Source organism: Stomoxys calcitrans, chromosome 2 (assembly GCF_963082655.1).
Source record: "Stomoxys calcitrans chromosome 2, idStoCalc2.1, whole genome shotgun sequence".
NCBI classification, from domain to species: Eukaryota; Metazoa; Arthropoda; class Insecta; order Diptera; family Muscidae; genus Stomoxys; species Stomoxys calcitrans.
This window is the reverse complement of record NC_081553.1, coordinates 50,620,219-50,644,029: the sequence shown is the minus strand read 5'-3', so window position 1 is coordinate 50,644,029 and position 23,811 is coordinate 50,620,219. Positions and strand designations below refer to the sequence as shown.

General features: G+C 40.3%; 1 protein-coding gene across 5 annotated transcripts; it reads left to right on the top strand.

Moving 5' to 3' along the window:
* The first annotated feature begins 1,280 nt into the window (after window positions 1–1,280).
* Window positions 1,281–16,141, top strand: LOC106083101 (glutathione S-transferase D7). Of its 5 annotated transcripts, none has more exons than XM_013245947.2 (5): window positions 1,281–1,681; window positions 9,040–9,249; window positions 9,454–9,595; window positions 15,542–15,793; window positions 15,857–16,141. In XM_013245947.2, exons 2-5 carry the CDS (start codon window positions 9,050–9,052, stop codon window positions 15,917–15,919), a joined length of 657 nt encoding a protein of 218 aa, XP_013101401.1. In that variant the 5' UTR covers window positions 1,281–1,681; window positions 9,040–9,049; the 3' UTR covers window positions 15,920–16,141. The 5 variants fall into 5 exon arrangements, with proteins under 5 accessions (XP_013101401.1, XP_013101402.1, XP_059219683.1 ...); XM_013245948.2 differs by lacking the exon at window positions 1,281–1,681 and adding an exon at window positions 1,694–1,847; XM_059363700.1 differs by lacking the exon at window positions 1,281–1,681 and adding an exon at window positions 1,694–1,847 and having other exon boundaries at window positions 8,796–9,249.
* Window positions 16,142–23,811: the final 7,670 nt, after the last annotated feature.

Below are 23,811 nucleotides of genomic sequence, written 5' to 3'. Positions count from 1 at the left end.
CTCCACCATAGGATGCGGGTATACTAATTTCGTCATTAGGTTTGTACCACCTCAAAATATGCGTCTAAGACCCCATAAAGTATATATATTCTTGATCGTCGTGAAATTTTAGGTCGAACTAGCTATGTCCGTCCGTTTGTCCGTCCGTCCGTCTGTCCGTCCGTCTGTCTGTCGAAAGCACTTTTGAAGGAGTAAGGCTAGCCGCTTGAAATTTTGCACAAATACTTCTTATTAGTGTAGGTCAGTTGGGATTGTAAATGGGTCATGTTTTGATATAGCTGCCAAATAAACCGATCTTGGGTCTTGACTTCTTGAGCTCCTAGAGGGCGAAATTCTCGTCAGATTTAACTGAAATTTTGCACGTAGTGTTTTAATATCACTTCCAACAACTGTGCTAGGTATGGTTTGAATCGGATCATAACCTGATATAGCTGCCATATAAACCGATCTTGGTCTTGACTTCTTGAGCTTTTAGAGGGCGCAATTCTTATCCGATTTGTCTGTTATTTTGCACGTGGTGCTTTTTATCACTTCCAACATTTGTGCGAAGTATGCTCCAAATCGGTTCATAACCTGATATAGCTGCCATATAAACCGATTTGGGATCTTGACTTCTTGAGCCTCTGGAAACCGCAATTCTCATTCGATTTGGCGCAAATTTTGTACAACGGCTTCTCCCATGGCATTCAACATACGTGTGTAATATGGTCTGAATCGATCTATAGCTTGTTACAGCTCCCATATAAACCGATCTCTCGAGTTTGCTTCTTGAGCCACGAATCGGACTATAACTTGATATAGCTCCTCCTCCTCCGTCCTTAGTAATTTTTCTTTGTTTGCCTAAAAAGAGATACTGCACAAAAAAAGAATTTTATTATGAAAAAAATTTTCATAATTTTTTTCGAGAAAAAGTCCATCAGAATAATATTTGCACAGAAACCTTCATCAAAATATACAAAATTTATAAAAATTATAAAATTTCGACTAAATCAATTAATAAAATATATAATTTCTTTGCCTTGAAAACTTTGCCATGGAATAACCCATATGTCAGAGTTCGATTTTTGTTTAAGTGGTTTAACATTTGGAATGGTCGCTTAGCAACTTGTTTTTGGTAAATGGAACTAACTACCCACACACAATAAGCAAAAGGAACAAAAAAAAAAACAGCCATGCCAAGAAATTCTTACTGCAGACTACAAATTATTTTTCCAGCAGTAAAAAAATTATAAAGTTCCTAAACACACGTTCAACTTAAATGATGTGTCCACGCCACCACCACCATCACCACCACACAACCAAGGTTCCTAACGCTTGACCACCGCAACGCAACGCCAAAACGATAGCGAAAACAAGTGTGTTATCCAAGGCCCACACAATACATTGTCAATCGAAATCACGGCGCTAACACATCGTCGCTGCCTTCCCTCGACAAACAATCAAGTCCAAGAACCATTCAAGGCAAGGACTGGCCGTCTGTGGTCTTCTGTTAATAAGGCTAATAACAGTATTGTAAGAAGCGCCTTTCCGCCGGGGCCATTCATAACTTCCTTTGAATAATTTAAGTCAAAAAGTATCGCCTCAGCAAATATTGTTGTGTTCCTTTCAAAGTTGCAGTAAAACTGGGGAATTGCATAGACTCAGTGCAAGTGGTGCAACACAAATTTGTGCATCAATTCAAGTAAGTAGTTCTGTCCATTCGAATAGACCACATCGCGGTCGCGTCTAACACTTGACCAATAAGGCGGTCAACAATGAAATAAAGGAAAAATCAGTTGTGAAAATATAAACCAATTCATCTATAATTAGCCAACATTCAAAAATAAAGGGAAAAACAAATAAAAAAAGTATTAACGGATTTTTATCTTTTTTCGATATACAGACCATGATTATTATCCAATTGAAGCAATAAAATATCCTTTGAAGCATACTTTTAGGCGCATGCAAAGGTAGTTACTAAACACAGCCAACAGTGGAACAGTGGAATGTTTTGTGAAAGTGGAATAATTTGGAATTGGTTGAATTTAAAAAAAAATCTAAATGGGGAAATGGCTGTAAAACTCTTCTTTTATAATAATGAGTGGCATGTATAAAGCCTTGCTTAAAATACTCGAAATTGTTGCACTTTGGGTTCATAACCTTCTCGGATATATTGTAATGCTCATATTGGGTAAAAACAAAGAAGATATCAACAAACGTGTCACGTCCTTTACAGTCTGATCTGATCTAGAATCTCGAAGACCTAGTATTTGAAAATGAAAAGTGCATTAATAAGAAGTAATTGTGACAATATTTTGAACGGTTGGCTTTACTCCTTTGGAATTTCGAGAGCTTTCGACAGACAGACGCCCGGGCAGACGGACGGACAGGGCTAGATCGATAAATAAATATCAAGGCGAACAAGAATATATACACTTTATAGGGTATTACACCAAAATTTCGAGACGTTACAAACGGAATGACAAAATCAGATTTTGACAAGATTTTTAATAAAAATAAAATTTATGAAACTTTTCTATCAACAAAATTTTCAGGGTTAGATTATTCAGTGACAACTTTGGCCCCTTGTAATACCTTAATGGAAGCCACCGTAGCGCAAAGGTAAGAATGTCCGCCTATCATGCTGAAGACCTGGGTTCGAGTCTTGGCGAGAACATGAGAAAAATATTTGGGAGGTGAATATACTCTCCTAATGCTGGCGATATTTGTGAGGTACTTTGCAAGATAAAAAGTTCTCACCAAAGGGGTAGCGCAAAGGTCAGCATGTACGCCTATGACGCTGAATGCTTGGGTTCGAATCCTGGCGATAACATCACAACAAATTTTCGGAGGTGGATTTACCCTCCTAATCCTAGCGACATTTGTGAGGTACTTTGCCAGATAAAAAGTTCTCACCAAACGGGTGTCACACTGCGGCACGCGGTTAGGACTCGGCTACAAAAAGGAGGCTCCTTATCACTGAGTTTAAACTTAAATCGGACAGAACTCTTTGATATGTTAGAAGTTTGCCCCTGTTCCTTGATGGAATGCTGATGGGCAAATTTGCGTAGTGTATCATAGAGAGGAACGCTGACCCACTGCCACATTAGGTTAACTCGTTAACACTGCTCATCCACCCGTCTTGCCCGTGTAGAGGATCCTATCGCCTCCTATGTCGTAGGAGACATTTTGGAGATACTTATATGAGAAGAATAGACTATTGCTGAAAGGAAGTAAGCAGGAAGTCAGTATAGCTTTCGATATTTAAATTTAAAAAAGGAAGAGCTCGATTATCTCATCCTCCTCACTACAGCTGGTGCAGTGGTCATTATTCGAAACCTGAATATTTGTGCCGTCGTATGATTTATTCCAAAGTACCATACGACTACTGTTATAGTGGTTAGCTCATTCGTCCGTTCCTTTTCGGTCGTTCGTTCGATCCTTTCCGATAGACGGAACGGCAAAGTGCCTAGATCATCAGCCATCCACTTATAAATGTCCGCCTTATCACTACGATTCCCATTGCGCAGTGCTCGATTACTGCTCCTGTTATAGTACTCAGGGACAATTTGCACGACAGGCCAAAGAATTTTGGAAAACTGAAATCTTTGAATAAATTCCCACCTTAACAACACCACGGCACTAGCCATACCTTCTATTGAGTGCAGTAGCCCGACAAATGTCACACATGTCTGCCCGGCTACCAGTTTGTTCGCCGAAGGCCTATTCATCCATCTTTCTATACAGTGGAATATCATTGTGTCCAATATATGTGTGTATCCAAGTCACCGCATAGTCATGACTCCTGAGTCCCTTATTTATTCTGGGATTCTAAACATTCGGCCACTCAATGCGACCTCACCTCGAATCCAAGGCTAAGGGCGTTGCCATTTAATCCAATATACTTCAAGGGTGGAAGATGCCTTCCCAGAATAGTGTTATAAGACAGATGTCACACTGAGAGTCCAACTCGGTTTGCAGTCTCAACGAAGTTATACTACTACTAAATTTCCCATGAACATTCCATTAAGGAACAGGGAATACTTCTTTCATGCTCAATGCAGAGGAGCCTCATTTTTTATACCGAGTCCGAACGGCTTGCCGCATAGCAACACCTCAGCAATACCACTTGGAAGAGAAGTTTTAACTTGGAAGGATACCTCACAAATTTAGCCATCATTAGTATGGGGATAATCACCGCTGAACATTTTTCTGATGTTCAAGCCGGGATTTGAACCCAGGCGTTTGGCGTCATAGGCGGACATGCTAACCACTGCGCCACGGTGGCCTCCAGTCTCGACGAAGTACCGATATCAAATAAGTACCCCAATATGTCACGAGATAACCATGAACACCACACGATCTAAATTTTTGAGCTCCGATCTGTGTGGTGTTCATCGTTACCACGAGTAGCTTAATTGGGAACTACCGGGCGTATCCACAGGTTGTGGATGGTGGAATCCTCCATACGAAGTAACAATAATTGCTGTCGCGGACAATCAGCGGTATCCAGTGGAGAGTCTCATAGAGAGGCCGGGCGGCACCGGCTCTTAATTAAATACTGAGTGTCTATGATGCTCGATATGGGAAGGCGAGTTATTAGCGCCAGTGGGGACCTACAGTTGTACAATAGATTGCTCCAATAAAACTCCTTGCTCCTAATTTCTAAATCATGTAAATCGGTTCAGTAGATCAAAAGTTATAGCCCCTTGAAGGTTGGAAAAGTGGAAAGTCGTCAACTTTGACACCCAGTACAAAATTTATAGACTAACATCATCATTTTCCTAAACGCCTATGTCGTCCTCTATAAATATCTAGAACATTTTTTAACACTCAGGTTAATAGGTAAAAATTTGTGGACTTATTTTAAATTTTTTCGCCGTTTGGCCCACTGTGCGTCGTAAACATAAACTCCCCGTTCTTAACCTCGACTCCAAAAAAGTAACGATAGATATAAAGGCATTGGGTTTCCTTCTGACGCTTTCATTTATGTTTCTTCTCTAGTTCAGTTTCCTGTCAAGTATCACGCTAAAATACTTGGCCTCCGAAGAGATTGGCAGTTCTGCCCAATCCAGTACAGGCCACCTGAAATCGCTCATCTTACGTTTCCTGGCGAAAAGTACCAGCGCAGTCTTTCTGAAATTTATACCAAACCTAGTGTCACTTAGCAGGAATGTGGGTCTTGGCTCATAGGCTCGAGATAAGCGGGATTTTGTGACATTCGTACGTTTAGGTACTCAAAAGTACCAAATAGAACATAGAACGGAGCGAATGGATTGAGCTAGAATTTTTTTCTGCTTAAATGTTCATGTTGCGTAAAATTGAGGTTGGGGAAAAATAGTGGAGAGTTGTTCCCGAAATGACAGAAAATGCACGTTCAGTACCATTTGGTACTTTCTTTGCGGATTGAGCTAGAGCTCTGAAATTTGTCTCTGCACTGGGTCGTGTCCTAGAGGCACGCACCAATACCGTGAGAGTAAAATGCAAATTTTTGCAAATTTTGCCCATGAATACTCCACTAAGGAACAGGGGCAAATTTCTCACATATCAATGAGTGCAGCCCGATTCAAATTTAAGTTCAATGATAAGGGACCTTCTATTTATAGCCGAGTCCAAACGGCGTGCCGCAGTGCGACACCTCTTTGGAGAGAAGTTTTATGGCACTATCTGGGCACCCAGGAAAATGTGTCTAAAACAGTAGCTTGAGATTTTTAGAACATGATGTTATCCACGTTCTGTCAACTCTCTTTCCGAAGACTTTGTGGAACCTTGGGTACTAGTTTACTTCCTCTTTCCATTCACACATACTCATGAGGCCCTCTAGTTCTAATTATCCTCGCTTTTGTATACGGATTCTGTAGTCTGCACGCAGTTCCAAAGTAAACTCTAAAGACAAGATTTTAATTTACTTTTAGAATAAAATTTTTATGAAATTTCTTCTAAAGACAAAACTTCGGTGAACATTTCACTGAGAACAAAATTAGAATAAAGTTTTTCCCAAACACAAAATTTAAATAAAATTTTCTCTAGAAACAAAATTGTAATAAAATTTTCTCTAAAGACAAAATGTTTGCGAAATTTTCTCAAAAAACTAAATTTAAATGAAAATTTTCTTTAATGGTGGGTATTAATTTCAGCTTTCACAGTGAAACTTCATATAAAAAAAATGATGAAAAAAGTCTTTGAAATTTCATTGGTGGTACTAACTTAGTTATTGAGCGAAAATTTTACATTCATTAAAAGCGTGGACAAAAAGTTTTCGAACTTGGGCCATCATGACAAAAAAAAAGGAATTTTCGTCGCATTCGCGTTGAATTTTCTTTCATTTTTATACCCACCACCGAAGGATGGGGGTATATTCCGTTTTTGTCATTCCGTTTACAACACATCGATATATCCATTTTCGACCCTATAAAGTGTATGTATTTTTGATCGTCGTAAAAATCTAAGACGATCTAGCCATGTCCGTCCATCCGTCTGTCTGTTGAAATCATGCTAAAGTCTTTAAAAATAGAGGTATTGAGCTGAAACTTTGAACAGATCCTCTGATTGTCCATAAGCAGGTTAACTTCGAAGATGGGCTATATCGGACTATATCTTCATATAGCCCCCATATAGACAGATCCGACGACTTATGGTCTTAGGCCTATAAAAGCCACATTTATTACCCGATTTTTCTGAAATGTGGGCCATTGAGTTGAATTAGGCCCTTCGACATAATTCTGCAATGTGGCCCAGATCGGTCCAGATTTGGGTATAGCTGTAATATAGACCGATATCTCGATTTAACGTATTGCGCCCATAAAAGGCGCATTTATTATCCGATTTTGCCAAAATTTGGGACAGTGAGTTGCGTTAGGATCTTCGACATCCTTCTTCAATTTGGCCAAGATCAGTCCAGATTTGGATATAGCTGCCATATAGACCGATTTCTCAATTTAAGGTTTTGCGTTAATCTCCTCGATATACTTCTGCAATATGGCTCAGATCGGTCCAGATATGGTTATAGCTGCCATATAGACCTATCTCTCGATTTAAGGTTTTGGGGCCGTAAAAGGCGCATTTATTGTCCGATATCGCCGAAATTTGGAACAGAGAGTTGTTTAAGGATCATCGATATTTTTCTGCAACTTGGCCCAGATTAATCCAGATTTGGATATAGCTGCCATATAGACCGATCTCTCGATTTAAGGTTTTGAGGCCATAAAAGGCGCATTTATTCTCCGATTTTGCCGAAATTTGGGACAGCGAGTTGTGTTAGGCCCTTCGACATTTTTCTGCAACTTGGCCCAAATCGGTCCAGATTTGGAAATAGCTGCCATATAGACCGATATACTTAAAGTCTTGGTCCCATAAAAGGAGCATTTATAATCCGATTTCACTGAAGTGACTTATGTTAGGCTTTACGACATCCGTGTCGTATATGGTTCAGATCGGTTTATTTTTAGATAAAGCTACTAAAACGACCCATATTTTGTTATACACAATTGAACAATGGCTTGTATTTATTAGTAAAGGGTGATTTTTTTGAGGTTAGGATTTTCATGCATTAGTATTTGACAGATCACGTGGGATTTCAGACATGGTGTCAAAGAGAAAGATGCTCAGTATGCTTTGACATTTCATCATGAATAGACTTAATAACGAGCAACGCTTGCAAATCATTGAATTTTATTACCAAAATCAGTGTTCGGTTCGAAATGTGTTCATTCACCGTAACGTTGCGTCCAACAGCATCTTTGAAAAAATACGGTCCAATGATTCCACCAGCGTACAAACCACACCAAACAGTGCATTTTTCGGGATGCATGGGCAGTTCTTGAACGGCTTCTGGTTGCTCTTCACTCCAAATGCGGCAATTTTGCTTATTTACGTAGCCATTCACCCAGAAATGAGCCTCATCGCTGAACACATGAATGAACACATTTCGAACCGAACACTGATTTTGGTAATAAAATTCAATGATTTGCAAGCGTTGCTCGTTAGTAAGTCTATTCATGATGAAATGTCAAAGCATACTGAGCATCTTTCTCTTTGACACCATGTCTGAAATCCCACGTGATCTGTCAAATACTAATGCATGAAAATCCTAACCTCAAAAAAATCACCCTTTATTTAGTCCCAATCGGAACATATTTCGTTATAGATGCTATGGGGCATAAGGTATGTATTTTTCTCCGGATTTTGCCGAAAGGTGGTATACATATATACCCGAGTTGGTGGGTATCCAAAGTTAGGCCTGGCCGAACTTTACGCCTTTTTACTTGTTTCGCCTTTTTGAGCATTTTTGCAAGAAGGAAACAAAGTTTAGTGAAAACTTTCCGCAGTAAACGATCTTAATACCTACCTTATGGCTGGTGCTGTTTGCTTTTCACCGGTGAAAACACATGTTTTTCACGGTTCCTATTTTGAAACAGTACAAAAATCTCAATGATAACATAATACTTTTATGAAAATTTGTTCATATGTAATGAGGGAATATCCTACTGAATAAGCCCAGCAAGATTTTTTGCTTCAAAATCTATTATCTTAAAAAAGTAATCATGAAAAAATTTCGCTAAAAGCGAATATAGTACCACCCTTTAGAACAAAATTTCAATGTAATTCTAAAAAAAAAATTCTCTAAAGTCAAAAATGTGTCCCGCAAACCATAGCTAATATTTCACTTTAATACCACTGTTCAACAAATATCCTCCCATGCTCCTTAGGCAACATTAATTGAGGTATTTACATTTGTTTACCTGCGTTTGGTAATTACTATTGGCCAATTTGGGAATTTTATTTTGGTTTTTCTTTTTTTCCTCTATTGACCACAGGCGAATTGAATGCTTCAACGGTCAGTGTGTGCGCTCACTGCGCCACTTGTCATTTAATCGATTTTCCTTAATTTCATTGCTACAACCACACTACACCTCGATTTCGTTTGCCGTCTTTTATTTCCCATTTTTTTTTTGGAGTTTGTTTTGAGTTGTCCCAAAGCCTTTTGGTCATTTCGATTTCAATTATGTTGGACGAGACAACACACATAGTTAAAGAATTTGTCTATTGCCTTTTGATTAGAGGCGGCACAATGACACCCACACTCTATTACCTGCCACCAAGTCCGCCTTGCCGCTGCATTTTGTTATTGGCCAAAATGCTTGATTTGCCTTTGGACCTGAAGGTCATTAATATCCTAGAGGGTGAACAAATGAAACCGGAATTCCTGGAAATGAATCCTCAACATTGTGTGCCAACTTTAAACGATGACGGTCTGGTGCTCTGGGAAAGGTGAGTACATATGTAGGTGTATGGAAACATACGATAGATAATATGAAAAAAAAATGGGTCGCTATGAAGAATGGCCATGAAAGTCATGCTTTCATGGTCCATTCCCATTGTCGTAACTTAACGTTTACGATGTCATTAAATTCAATAGCTCTGCGAGCGAAGACATTTTAAATTTAAGATGATGGCATTTTATTTTTGTTGCAGTCGTGCCATTTTATCCTACATGGTTTCAGCCTTTGGCAAAGATGATGCCCTCTATCCCAAGGATGTGCGTGTTAGAGCATTAGTCGATCAACGTTTGATGTTCGACTTGGGAACATTGTATCAGCGCATGGTGGAATATTATGTGAGTATGACTTTATGTTTCGTGGGGTAATCAAAATTATAAAACAGAATACGGGGTAAGCTTTTTATACCCACCACAATAGGATGGAGGTATACTAATCTAGTCATTCCTTTTGAGACATCTCGAAGTATTCGTCTAAGACCCCATAGAGTATATATATTCTTGATCGTCTCGACGTTCTGAGACGATCTAACAATGTCCGACAGTTCGTCCGTCTGTCGAAATCACGATAACGGTCGAACGTGCGTTAAGCTAGCCGAAATGTTGCACACATACTTAATATTGATGTAGGTCGTTGGGGATTGCAAATGGGCCATATCGGTTCAGATTTGGATATAGCTTCCATATAAACCGGTTTGATTTCTTGAGGCCCTGGAAGCCTCAATTTTCATCCGATTTGGCTTCAATTTCCTAGATAGTGTTCTGTTATGACTTCTTGCAACTGTGGCAAGTACGGTCCCTCCCATATAAACCGATCTCCCGATTTGATTTCTTGAGCCCCTGGAAGCCAAAATTTTCATCTGATGTGGCAGAAATGTTGCACAAAGTGTTTTCCTATTGCTTCCAAGTACGGTCGGAATCGGTCTTTAACCTGATATATTGTAGCCCCATATAAACCGATTTCACAATTTGGTTTCTTAAGCCCCTGAAAGTCTCAATTTTCATCTGATTCTGCTGAAATTTTCCAAATAGTGTTCTGTTACAACTGTGCTAAGTAAGGTCTAAATCGGTCAAGAACCTTATATAGCTCCAATATAAACCGATCCCCCGATTTGACTTCTTTAGCCCCTGGAAGTCGCAATTTTTGTCCGATGTGGCTGAAATTTTTCACATAGTGTTCTGTTATGACTTCCATCAACTCTGACAAGTACGGTTCAAATCGGTCGATAGCCTGATATAGCTCCCATATAAACCGATTTGATTTCTTGAGTCCTTACAAGCCGCAATATTTGTCCGATGTGATTGAAATTTTTGTAGTGTTCTGTTATGTCCTGCAGCAACTGTGTTAAGTACGGTTCAAATCGGTAAATAACCTGATATAGGTCTCAAATAAACCGATCTTGTGATTTGACTTCTTGAGCCCTTACAAGCCGCAATTTTTGTCCGATTTGGCTGGAATTGAGCATGTAGCGTTCTGTTATGATGTCCAAAAACTTTAACAAGTACAGTCTAAATAAGTCAAGTAGAGTTCTGTTATGAATTCCAACCGGTCCCGGTCGATAACTTGATATAGCTCCCATATAATATCCGATATCCATATATAATCCGATATCTCAATTTGAACTCTTAAGCCCCTTACAAACCGCAATTTTTGTCCGATTTGGCTGACATTTTGCACGTAGGGCTCTGTCATGATTTCAAAAACTGTCATAAGTACGGATCGAATCGGAAAAGAACCTGTAATAGCTCCCATATAAACCGATTTCCCGATTTGACTTCTTGAGCCCCTAAAAGCCTAAATTTTCTGTTATGACTTCCAACAACAGTGACAAGTACGATCAAAATCGGTCAAGAACCTGATATAGGTCCCATATAAACTTATTTTCCGATTTGACTTCTTGAGCCCCCGGAAGCCGCAATTTTTGTCCGATGTGGCTATATCGGGCTATAGCCGGATATAGGTCCCATATAAACAGATATAGGATAATATTGGATCAAGCATCCGATTTGACTTCTTGAGCCCCTGGAAGCCGCAATTTTTGTCCGATGTGGCTATATCGGGCTATAGCCTGATATAGGTCCCATATAAACAGGTATAGCTCCTATATTTTAGCAGAATTCATGGTGGTGGGTTCCCAATATTCGGCCCGGCCGAACTTACCACCATTTTGCTTGTTAAAATTATAATAGTGGCGATAGAGAAAATAACTACAAAAATCAAACTGAAAACAAAGCAATTAACAAGAAAGAGCGCGTTAAGTTCGGCGAATCTTATGTGAACTCCACAATGATTAAAGATTTGGTGGGAGGAGGAGGGAGTGTCGCAGAGGTAAGCATGTCCACATATAATGCCGAAATGCCGTCGTAAATATCAGAAAACATTACTAGCGGTGAATATCCGCTTAAAAATGCTGCCGACATTTGTAAGGTATGCTAAAACTTCTCTATCAGAGGTGTCGCTAAGTGGCACGTCTCTCGGACTCGCTATAAACAAGTAAAAAGGCATTAAGTTCGGCCTGGCCGAACACCACCTCGGGTATATATGCAAACCACCTTTCGTCATAAGCCGATGAACAATGCATAATTAATGCACCCATAGCAGCGGAGGCCATCGTAACGCAGAGGTTAGCATGTCCGCCTATGATGCTGAACGCCTGGATTCGAATCCTGGCGAGACCATCCGAAAAAGTTATCAACGGTGGTTTTCCCCTCCTAATGCTGGCATCATTTGTGAGGTACTGTGCCATGCAAAACTTCTCTCCAAAGAGGTGTCGCAATGCGGCACTCCGTACGGACTCGGCTATAAAAAGGAGGTCCCTTGTCATTGAGCTTAAACTTGAATTGGACTGCACTCATTGATACGTGAGAAGTTTGCCCCTGTTCCAATTTGCATAGCGGCAATATCGAAATATCATCCGATTTGAGCCAAATTCGAAACGGACTTTGAATGGTCTAAAAAATACAGGTCACTATTTAAATTGGCAGAACAAAATATTGGTGTTTTTGCCTGCTATATCCAAATATAGACCGATTTGAGCCATATATGACACGGATGCCGAAAAGCCTAACACAACTCACTATCCCAAGATTCAGCGAAATCAGGGATTAAATGCACCTTTTATGGGGACAAGACTTTAAATAGAGAGATCGGTCAATATGACAGCTATATCGATTCCAGGAACAAGGACCGGGTGCCATATCACGGTTATGGACTGATTTAGACCGGATTTGGCACAGTTATTGGAAGTCATAAAGGAACACCGCATGCAATTTTAGCCAACTGGGCCAAAAATTAACACTACATGCAAAATATTAGCCAAATCGGATAAAAATTGTGACTTCCAGGAGATCCAGACATGAAATCGAGATATGAGTTTAATGGGAGCTATACCAGTAATTTCAGCAGTAGTAAGCAAATTTGTTGGAAGTCGCAACAGAACACTACATACAAAATTTTAGCCAATTCGGACAAAAATTTTGAACTGCAGGTGCTCAAGATATCAAATCGGGAGATTGGGTTAAATGGGAGCTATGTCATGTCAGCTATGTATGAACGATTTCAACCGTACTTGGCAGGGTTGTTATATGTCGTAACAGAGCACGACATGCAAAGTTTCAGCCCCGTCGGATAACAATCTAGGGGCTAAATATGTCAAATCGGGAAATAGGTTTATATGGGAGCTATATCCAAATCTGAACCGATATGGCCCATTTGCAATCCCCAACGACCTAAATCAATTAGATGCATCTGTGCAAAATTCCAAACGGCTAGCTATATGTGCGTTAGACCGCTAACGTGATTTCGACAGACGGACGGACATGGCTAGATCGACTCAAAATGTCCAGACGATCAAGAATATATTTACTTTTTGGGGTCTTAGATCAATATGTCTAGGTCTTACAAACGGAATGACTAGGACAGTATACCCCCATCCTATGGGTATAAAAAAGAATTGAGCTTTTATGCGGACTGTTAATAGCCTCTCACTACCGAAGTAAATCTGAAAACAGGGTATTTTAGCATACGATTAGCAAAAAATTACCAACCACGCTCATGTTTCGATCATGGCAGCTTCAATAAAAAGCGTCACCTTATGACACGTCCCTCAATCCATCGCACTTACTGTAAGGCGGTTGTATCGGCCTTGCGCTATCCCATAACATCTGTCAGTCCGTATGCTGCATCCTTCTTGTTTGAAGTTTGTTAACGTAATGGTAGTCCGTTATTCCATTCCTTCGTTTCTCCAAGTATATAATAGTGAGGATTACCAGCCCAGCACTTTACCCATGGAAGCATGCGGGGTCAGCGGTATTGCTTATGCATCCCTTAATATAGCGAGCAGCTTGCTGAAAGATTCATTACCCGCTTCCAGCCGCCCCCAACCTAGAAACATACTCTGATGATGGCATTTCGAATATCAGGGGAAATCGGTATTTAAGGACGTGCCGGTGCTGCCCGGCTATCACTGAAAATCTTGGCTCAAAACCGCTTAAAGTCCACTGTTGCAGTTGCAGCACATCGCTGTGCATTGAGCAGTTTGAACCGTACATGGCATTTTTAGAAGTCGAAACAGTACATTACTTGCGAAATTTCAGCGCAATCGGATAAGAGGAATACTTATATGGGAGCTCCCCAACAAAATTGGGCTATCTTTACGCGTTCGAGCGCTATAGTGATTTCGGCTTACAGATGGACAGAGGGACGGACAGACCTTACTAGGTTAGGTTATGTGGATTGTCCCCCATAGCTCACTTCACTCGGATGCCAGTTTGGCCCATGGAGGTACCCTAGAAAGAAAGGGAAGAGAAATAAGATGTGAGACCTAGGACTAGAGGTTATACACGAATAAAAAGAAAAAAAGGAGGAATAGAGAACCCAAGCGGTGGTGAAGAATGCCCATCCCCACGCAAGCACGGATGTTCCTAGGCCGGAGCTTATGGCACCTCCCGTGGGAATCATCCCGTTCCCTCAACAAATCTCAGGAGACTTACCAGAGGTACTTTCGCAAGTTCACTCAGTTCGCAGAAGTAACGGCTCCCCAGAAAGGAATGCCTACCTCCGTGCAGTCCGATTCGGACCATAAATGAATTGAATGCTGAACTTTGTAGAAGTCATTGTGTAATATTTCAGTTCATTTGTATAAGAATGGCGCCTTGTAGGGACTAAAGAAGCAAAATCGAGAGATCAATTTATATGGGAGCTGTATCAAGTCACAGATCGATTCAGATCATATTGGACATGTATGTTGGAGGTCACGGGAGAAGCCGTTGTACACAATTTCTGCGCCCTCTAGGGGTTCAAGAAATTAAGATCCCAGATCGGTTTATATGGCAGCTATATCGGGTTATGTACATATTTGCGCCACACTTAGCACAGTTATTGGAAGTCATAACAAAAAACTTCATGCATTATTTCAGCCAAATCGGATGAGAATTGCGCCCCCTAACGGCTCATGAAATCAAGATCCAAGATCGGATTATATGGCAGCTATACCAGGTTATTAACCGATTTGAATCTTACTTAGCACAGTTGTCGAAAGTGATACCAAAACACTACTTGCAAAATAACGGCCAAATGGGATAAGAATTGAGCCCTCGAGTGGCTCAAGAAGTCAAGACCCCAGATTGGTTTATATGGCAGCTATATCAGGTTATGAACCGATTTTGACAATACTTAACACAAATGTTGAAAGTGATAACAGAACACCACGTGCCGAATTTCAGTCAAATCGGACGAGAATTGCGCACTCTAGAGGCTAAAGAAGTCAAGACCCAAGTTCGGTTTATGTGGCAGCTATATCAAAACATGGAACGATTTGGCCCATTTACAATCCCAATCGACCTACACTAATAAGAAGTATTTGCGCAAAATTTCAAGCTGCTAGCTTTACTCCTTCGATAATAAGCGTGCTTTCGTTAGACAAACGGACGGACAAACGGAAGAACGGACGGACAGACAGACGGACGGACAAGGCTAGATCGACTTAAAATGTCATGACGATCAAGAATATATACACCTTATGGGATCTTAGACGCATATTTCGAAGTGTTACAAACAGAATTTAGTATAGTATACCCCCATCCTATGGTGGAGGGTTTAAAAACGGTAAACATACCTTCCCCATGTGCGCGCCCTCTACACAAAAAGAAGGTGGAGGATTGTCATGAACTTTGCTAAGTTAAGGCCGTTTCTTGTTATCCAACCTGCCCTACCTCGCTCTTAACCAATCTAGTTTGAATCATATTGACGAAATCTGAAACCTTTTTCCGATTGGATATTTTCAGTTTCCCACAATGTTTATGGGTGCTCCGCTCGATGAAACAAAAAAGGCCAAATTAAATGAAGCTTTGGGTTGGTTTGATGATATACTCAAGGGAAGACAATTTTCGGCAGCTGAACAATTCACCATAGCAGATCTAACCTTAATGGTGACTATATCACAAATTGAGGCATTCGGATTTGACTTGGTTTCGTTCAACAGAGTCAGGCAATGGTACAAAAGATGCAAGGAATTTATGCAACCCTATGATTATGAGGTAAGTTAAGTGATGTGAGAGTGTTTGATTTTCTAAAATTTTCCATATATTCTTGTTCTACAGGAATTAAATGGCAATCAAGCCTTGGTATTGGCCGAAATGTTCAAGGAGAAGCTGCAGAAATGAATGAAACATCTATGGTAAAAACACAGGGCGATTAGACGAATTTAAAAAATACATTATTACAAACATCAAAAAACTATAGCATAGTTTTAGGTGCAACTATTTAGTACTAGTTAATAGTTTAATATTTTTAAGAACGCAATTTAATCTAAGGAATGTATTTTAATTGTTACTCAATGGGCTAACATGTTGAATTTAAAAATTAATAAAATACCAAGAAGTTAACGCAAACTTATTTACTTTAGGTCAAAGTAAGTTAAAAGCCTTTTGTGTTGATTCTTTTGGGATTTTTGTGGTTTGTGGAAGATTTGTTATTTTATGCTTTGATTAATATTGGGTCAATTTAATTGTCTTCTATTTCATCAAAATCGATGATAACGCCTTATAAGGGCATTGTCTGACAGCCATCATCATTTTTTATCGAAATAATAACATACTTAAAAACACTTTAGGCGAATAAACGTTATATGGGCATTTTGTTTTGATATAAAATATTGGGGCACAGTGGGTTGAAAATATGGTTTTGATAGAAAAATTATTAAAAAATACAAAACTTTGATAAATAACCCATTTAATTTGACTCCACTTGACGACTGAGGAGGGATATATACCCGTCTGCTACGCGGACGATGTTATAGTACTTCTAAGGGGTAAGAATCCGAACGAGCTATGCAGAAGGGCTGAAAGGGTCTTGAATATGGCATATGACTGGGCTAGACCCAGAGGTCTCAATGTTAACCCAGAGATGACTGAAATATGCTTGCTCACGAGGAAGACGAAGCTGAGCCAATTTAACGCATAACGTTTCCTCAATAAGGCTCTCAGATGTTGTCACTATGTAGACTCGCCTGAATCGGAGGTTAGTCCACTGGCTCTACAGGAGCTTGACTAGACCAATACTTACTTACGCCTCAGTAGTTCGGTGGACTGCTACGGAGAAACAGTGCAACATAAGGACCATACAACAGGTTAAGGGAACATGTTGTCATGGCATAGGCGGGGCGATGAGGACCACGTCCACTAGGGCTCTGGAGACTATTCTAGATATCCGACCCATTGACATACAGATTAAGTGTGTGGCAGCCACTACGGCTATGAGACTTAAGGCGATGAGAGAATGGATAGAGGTTGGGAGCAGCTCATACCGTCGCGATATAATCGAGGCAACGATAGGAAACCTGGAAGGAAGGGAAGAGGTTTCCGATCGGATACCTGAGATGAACCTTGAAGTTGAGTGCGAGGCACTGCCGTTATCAGCACGGTCTTGGATTGACGGTACCCTATTACTGCAATCTGGAAGATCATGTCACACGAATGGATCAAAGCTAGAGGACAGAGTGGGCCTGGGGATCTACATTGAGAACCCAGGGACTGAGATCTGTTTTAGATTGCCTGACCATAATACGGTTCTGCAGGCGGAAATCCAAGCGATCACGGAATACGTGAAGTGGTGTGATGCTAACGCGAGGATATCGAACGTGAACATCTTCACCGACAGTACAATTGCCATAAGGGCAATAACAACCAGGAGGGTAAGGTCATAAACAGTCTTGCAGTGTAAGAAGGAGATTAACGCCTTCTCTGAGGATGGCAAAATCCGCATCGTTTGGGTGCCGGGACATAACGGAGTAAGGGAAAATTAAAGGGCAGACGATTTGGCCGGAGGACTTGTGTAACCTGAAGCCTTTCGGGTCGACGCAGTCCGAGTTAAGGGAGTGGACGACGAATGCGCATGCAACATTGATGAGTAGCGAAACGTTTGGTAAGACGGCAAAAATCCTATGGAGGGATCCAGATCGTGAGAAGACGAGGCTATTACTGAAAGGAAGTAAGAAGGAGGTCAGTATAGCTATTGGTATCATAACGGGATACATAGGACTATGAGCTCACTTATGTAAAATCGGTGCGGCAAGTGATAGCATGTGTAGGGCATGCGGGAAAGATGATAAGACGTTGAAGCATTTCCTTTGTCATTGCCCGGCTTTCGCGTTTAACAGTTACTGGCACTAGATCGACTCAGAACGTCGAGACAATCAATAACAGATATACTTCATGGGGTCTTAGTATATTTCGAGGTGTTACAAACGGAATGACTAGATTAGTATGCCCTTATCCTATGTGGTGGTGGATATAAAAATCAGTTTTCGTCATGCCATTTTATATCGATCTAGCCATGTCCGTCCGTCTGTCGAAAGCACGCTAACTTTCAAAGCATTAAAGCCAGGCGCTTGAAGGTCGATTGGGATTGTAAATGGACCATATCGGTCTATGTTTTGATATAGCTGCCATCTTGGATCTTGGCTTCTTAAGTCACTAGAGGTCGCAGTTTATATCCGATTTGACTGAAATTTTGCTTGATATGTTCTGTTATTTTGCTTGATATGTTCTTCCTACAACTGTGTTGTGTATAGTTTAGGTCGGTTTATAACCTAATATAGCTGCCATATATACCGGTCTTGGATCTTGATTTTTTGAGCCACTAGAGGGCTCAATTCACATCCGATTTGGCTGAAATTTTGCATCAGGTGTTTTGTTATGACTTCCATCAACTGTGCTAAATATGGTTGAAATCGGTGCGTAACCTGATATATTGGGTTGCCCAAAAAGTAATTGCGGATTTTTTAAAAGAAAGTAAATGCATTTTTAATAAAACTAGAATGAACTTTAATCAAATATACTTTTTTTACACTTTTTTTCTAAAGCAAGCTAAAAGTAACAGCTGATAACTGACAGAAGAAAGAATGCAATTACAGAGTCACAAGCTGTGAAAAAATTTGTCAACGCCGACTTTATGAAAAATCCGCAATTACTTTTTGGGCAACCCAATAGCTGCCATATAAACCGACCTTGAATATTGACTTCTTGAGTCACAAGAGAGCACAATTCTTATTCGATTTGGCTGAAATTTCGTGCCGATTTGGCTGAAAGTCTTGTGTTATGACTTCGAAAAACTGTGCTAAGTATGGTTCAAATCGGTACATAACCTGATATAGCTGCCATATAAACTGATCTAGGATTTTAATTTCTTAAGACTCCAGAGAGCTTAATTCTTATCCGATTTTGCTGAAATTTTGTACAACGGCTTCTCCCATGACCTTCAACACACATGTCCAATTTGGTAGTAATCGATCTATAGCCTGATACATCTTCCATTTAAATCGATTTCCAGATTATGCTTCTTGAGGCCTTTCAAGGCGCAATTCTTATCGGAATGGACTTAAAATTTTGACCAATGACTTTTTCTATGGCCTTCAACACTTAATTCACTTATCGTCCGAATGGGACTTTAACTTCATATATCTCCAATAGCAGAATAATTCTTATCCATTATTCTTTTTTTGCCTAAAAAGAGATACAGCTTAAAGAACTCGACATATGCGATCTATGTTGGAGGGTATAAAAGATTCAGCCCGGCCGAACTTAGCACTCTCTTACTTGTTTTTATATCTTCCAAGCGTTTAATCAACAAAAATCATTGTTTTTTAAATAAAAACAGAAAAACGATGCGTATGCCGCTACGCATATTCGTTCGTTGCTGTCTCAACAACGACTGAAACAAAGAGAATAAGAATACGTGTGACTTTCCATCCACGCTACCGTAAAGGGCTGGACATCGCTGATTTAAAGCAAATTTCCATTTCTTGATCCCTTTTCATTATATTGGACCAAATAGAGACTTGAAGTAATTTTCTGTGTTTGCGTACAAACAATTTTTTTTGGCGGCCACACAAATTACAAACTGTTTTCAACTTTTCCCTTGATAGCTCACCATCAATAAATCATCAGCAACAATATCTTCAAATCAAACAAAAAATTCCATTGCACCACACCACTGTTCAACTTGTTAACAATATTAACTTATTTTAGATTGTCTTATACAAGTTTGTATCTATATTGTCTCCTCCTGTTTCCCTTAGGGTATGTGTGAGTGTGTGTGCGTGTGTTGGTGCTTCCCTGTTTGTGGGCCATCGTATTCAACTGAGATTTTATAATGTGTGCCCACATATGAGGCAGCATCTTTTAATCTCATAAGTGTGATAATAATAACTGACGGGCTTGTGGCCGGCTTATCCATGAGGCTCTAGCCTCATATGACCAATGTGGTGGGGGTGTGGGTCCTGCCTTCTAGCCAATGTTTATGTTTTTTCTATTGGATTTGCCTTTAGCCTGTGGCGTTTGGAGTAAGGTAGGCAGCGCCAATGATTATTATGACGGCGACCATAACGATGATGGTAATGGTGAATCTATAAAAGATGATATGGGACGAAAAAGTTCTATGTGTTACTGTCAAAGTTGCAATAATACAAAACAAACTAACTTTGGTAGACACTATTTTTAAATATAACACATGCTCAAGCATAGATGACAATAATACACTAGAAATTACATATTGGAGTGTGCCGAAAATATGCTATGCTTAAAAGTTAAACAAGTAAAAGCGTGCAATGTTTGGCCGGGCTGAATTTTATGTACCCTCCACAATGGATCGCATTTGTCAAGTTCTTTGGCCGGTATCTCTTTATGGGCAAACAAATCATAATGGTTAAGATTACTGTGCTATATCAGGTTATCAACCGATTCGGGTCGTATTTGATTTGGATTTTGAAAACCATAGTAGAAGTAATTTCAGCCAAATCTGATAAGAATTGCGCCCCTAGAAGTTAAAGAATCGCAAACGGAAGATTGGTTTATATGGAAGCACCTGATGTGCTTATACTTGGCGTGAATGTTGGGACTCGAGGAAAGTCATTCTGGAAAACTGAAGCAAAATCGTATAATAACTGCGGTATTTAGAGGCACAATAAGTCAACTTATCCTATCGGTTTATATGGAAGCTATATCAGGTTATGGACCGATATGAACCATACTTGACACGACTGCTGACTGACGTCATAGCAAAACCTTATGTGCAAAATTTCAGCTAAATCGAATGGTAATTGCGCTTTCCGGAGGCGGAGATCGGTCAATATGAGAGCTATATCTGGTCATGAACCGATTTGAACCATACTGAGCACAGTTGTTGGAAGTCAAAACAAAACAATTCATGCAGAATTCCAGTCAAACGGGATAACAAATGTACCATTTAGAGACTCAAGACGTCAAAATCCGCGATAGGTTTATATGGGAGCTATATCATAAACCGATTTGGAACATATTTAGCATAATTGTTACGAGATAAAACAAAACAAATTGCTTAAAATTTCAGCCAAATCGGATAAGAATTACTCCCTGTAGAGTCTCAAGAAGTCAAGATCTGAGATTGGTTTACATGACAGCTTTATCAGGTTATGAACCATTCTTGATACAGTTTTTAAAGGACAAAGCAGAAACCCCATGCAAAATTTCAGACAAATCGGATAAGAATTGAGCCTTCTAGAGGCGCAAATGTCAAGATCCGAGATCGGTTTATATGGCAGCCATAAGCTTAGAAAGGCTGTAAAATTTTTCTGATGTTCTCGCCAGGACTCGAACACAGGCTTAGACTTAAAATTGTTTGAGCTCCCCGTATGAAAGTCGCGATACGAATAAATTTGTAACTTATTCGACCATTGTCGGAGGCCACCGTAGAGCAGTGGTTAGCATGTCTGCCTATGACGCTGAAGGCCTGGGTTCGAATCCTGGCGAGACCATCCGAAAAAATTTTCGACGGTGGTTTTCCCCTCCTAATGTTGGCAACATTTGTGAGGTACTATGCCATGTAAAACTTCTCTCCAAAGAGGTGTCGCACTGCGGCACGGCGTTCGGACTCGGCTATAAAAACGGAGGCCCCTTATCATTGAGCTTAAACTTGAATCGGACTGCACTCATTGATAAGTGGGAAGTTTGCCCCCGTTCCTTAGTGGAATGTTCATGGGTAAAATTTGCGTTTATTAGACCATTGTCACTGTCCGTTCATCTTGTTTCCACGTCTCATCAAAAAGTTCCAAAAGAAGTGCATAGAGCTGGCCAACATTCCCTATTCACGATCGCAGTAGTAATGAGCCAATTCTCATGCACTAACGAAATTTCTTTCTTCATTCATGGGTTAAACAAGCGGAGGCAAGCTAAGTAAATACCGTAGTTCAACTGTTGATACAGAATAGAAGGCTACCGTATCGCAGAGGATAGCATGTACGTCTATGACTCTGAACGCCTGTGTACGAGTCCTGGCGAGAACATCAGAAAAAATTTTCAAAATTTCAACTGTGGTTATCTCCTCCTAATGCTAGCAAAATTTGTGTGGTACTCCGCTATGTAAAAATATTTCACCAAAGAGATATCGCAATGCTGCACCCAGTTCGGACTCGGCTATAAAAAGGAAGTGCGTTATCATTGAGCTTAAAATTAAATCGCACAGCACTGATAAGTGAGAAGTGTGCTACTGTCCTCTGTGAACATTATCATGGGCAAATTTGCATTTGCAAGCAATCCAGCATAGTCCCCTCTCTAACCTGTGGTGGTGGGTATAAAAACTAATTTTTGGTTTTTTATATCCAACACTATAGGAGTCGTCCGTCCTGGTGTCCGTCCTGGTGTCAGTCCTCGTGTCCGTCCGTCCGTCCTCGTGTCCGTCCGTCCGTCCTCGTGTCCGTCCGTCCGTCCTCGTGTCCGTCCGTCCTCGTGTCCGTCCGTCCTCGTGTCCGTCCGTCCTCGTGTCCATCCGACTTCGTGTTTGTCCGTCGGTGGAAATCGCTATAGCAGTCGAACTCGCAGAGCCAGCAATGCGGTATCAGTCTAGAAAGGACTGTCACTCTTACCTAGCCTAAGACCACAAACAAAAAACCTTGCACCAAACGTTGCCAGGCTGGAAACAACAAAAAAAAAACAAGAAATAAAATAGAGAGATCGATTTATATGGGAGCTGTATCGGGCTATAAACAGACTTAGACCATAATAAACACGTATGTTGATGGTCAAGAGAGGACCCATCGTACAAAATTTCAGGCAAATCGGATAATAATTGCGACTTCTAGAGGCTCAAGAAGTCAAGTCCCCAGATCTGTTTATATGACAGCTATATCAGTTTATGAGCCGATTTGAACCATTTTTGGCACACTTGTTGGATATCATAAAAAAAAACATGTCGTGCAAAATTTCATTCCAATCTGTAAATCTGTAAGAATTGCACACTTTAGAGGCTTAAGAAGTCAAGACCCAAGATCGGTTTATATGGCAGCTATATCAGGTTATGGACCGATTAGGACCATACTTGGCACAGTTATTGAATATCATAACAAAACACGTCGTGCAAAATTTCATTATAATCTGATAAGAATTGCGCACTCTAGAGGCTTAAGAAGTCAAGACCCAAGATCGGTTTACATGACAGCTATATCAGGTTATGGACCGATTAGGACCATACTTGGCACAGTTGTTGAATATCATAACAAAACACATCGTGCAAAATTTCATGCCAATCGGATAAGAATTGCGCACTCTAGAGGCTCAAGAATTCAAGACCCAAGATCGGTTTATATGGCAGCTATATCAGATTATGGACCGATTTGAACCATATTTAGCACAGTTGTTGGATATCATAACAGAACACGTCGTGCCAAAATTCATTCAAATCGGATAAGAATTGGGCACTCTAGAGGCTCAAGAAGTCAAGACCCAAGATCGGTTTATATGGCAGCTATATCAGATTATGAACCGATTTGAACCATACTTGGCACAGTTGTTGGACATCATAACAAAACACGTCGTGCAAAATTTCATCCCAATCGGATAAGAAATGCGCACTCTAGAGGCTCAAGAAGTCAAGACCCAAGATCGGTTTATATGGCAGCTATATCAAAACATGGGCCGATATGGCCCATTTACAATACCAACCGACCTACACTAATAAGAAGTATTTGTGCAAAATTTCAAGGGGCTAGCTTTACTCCTTCGGAAGTTAGCGTGCTTTCGACAGA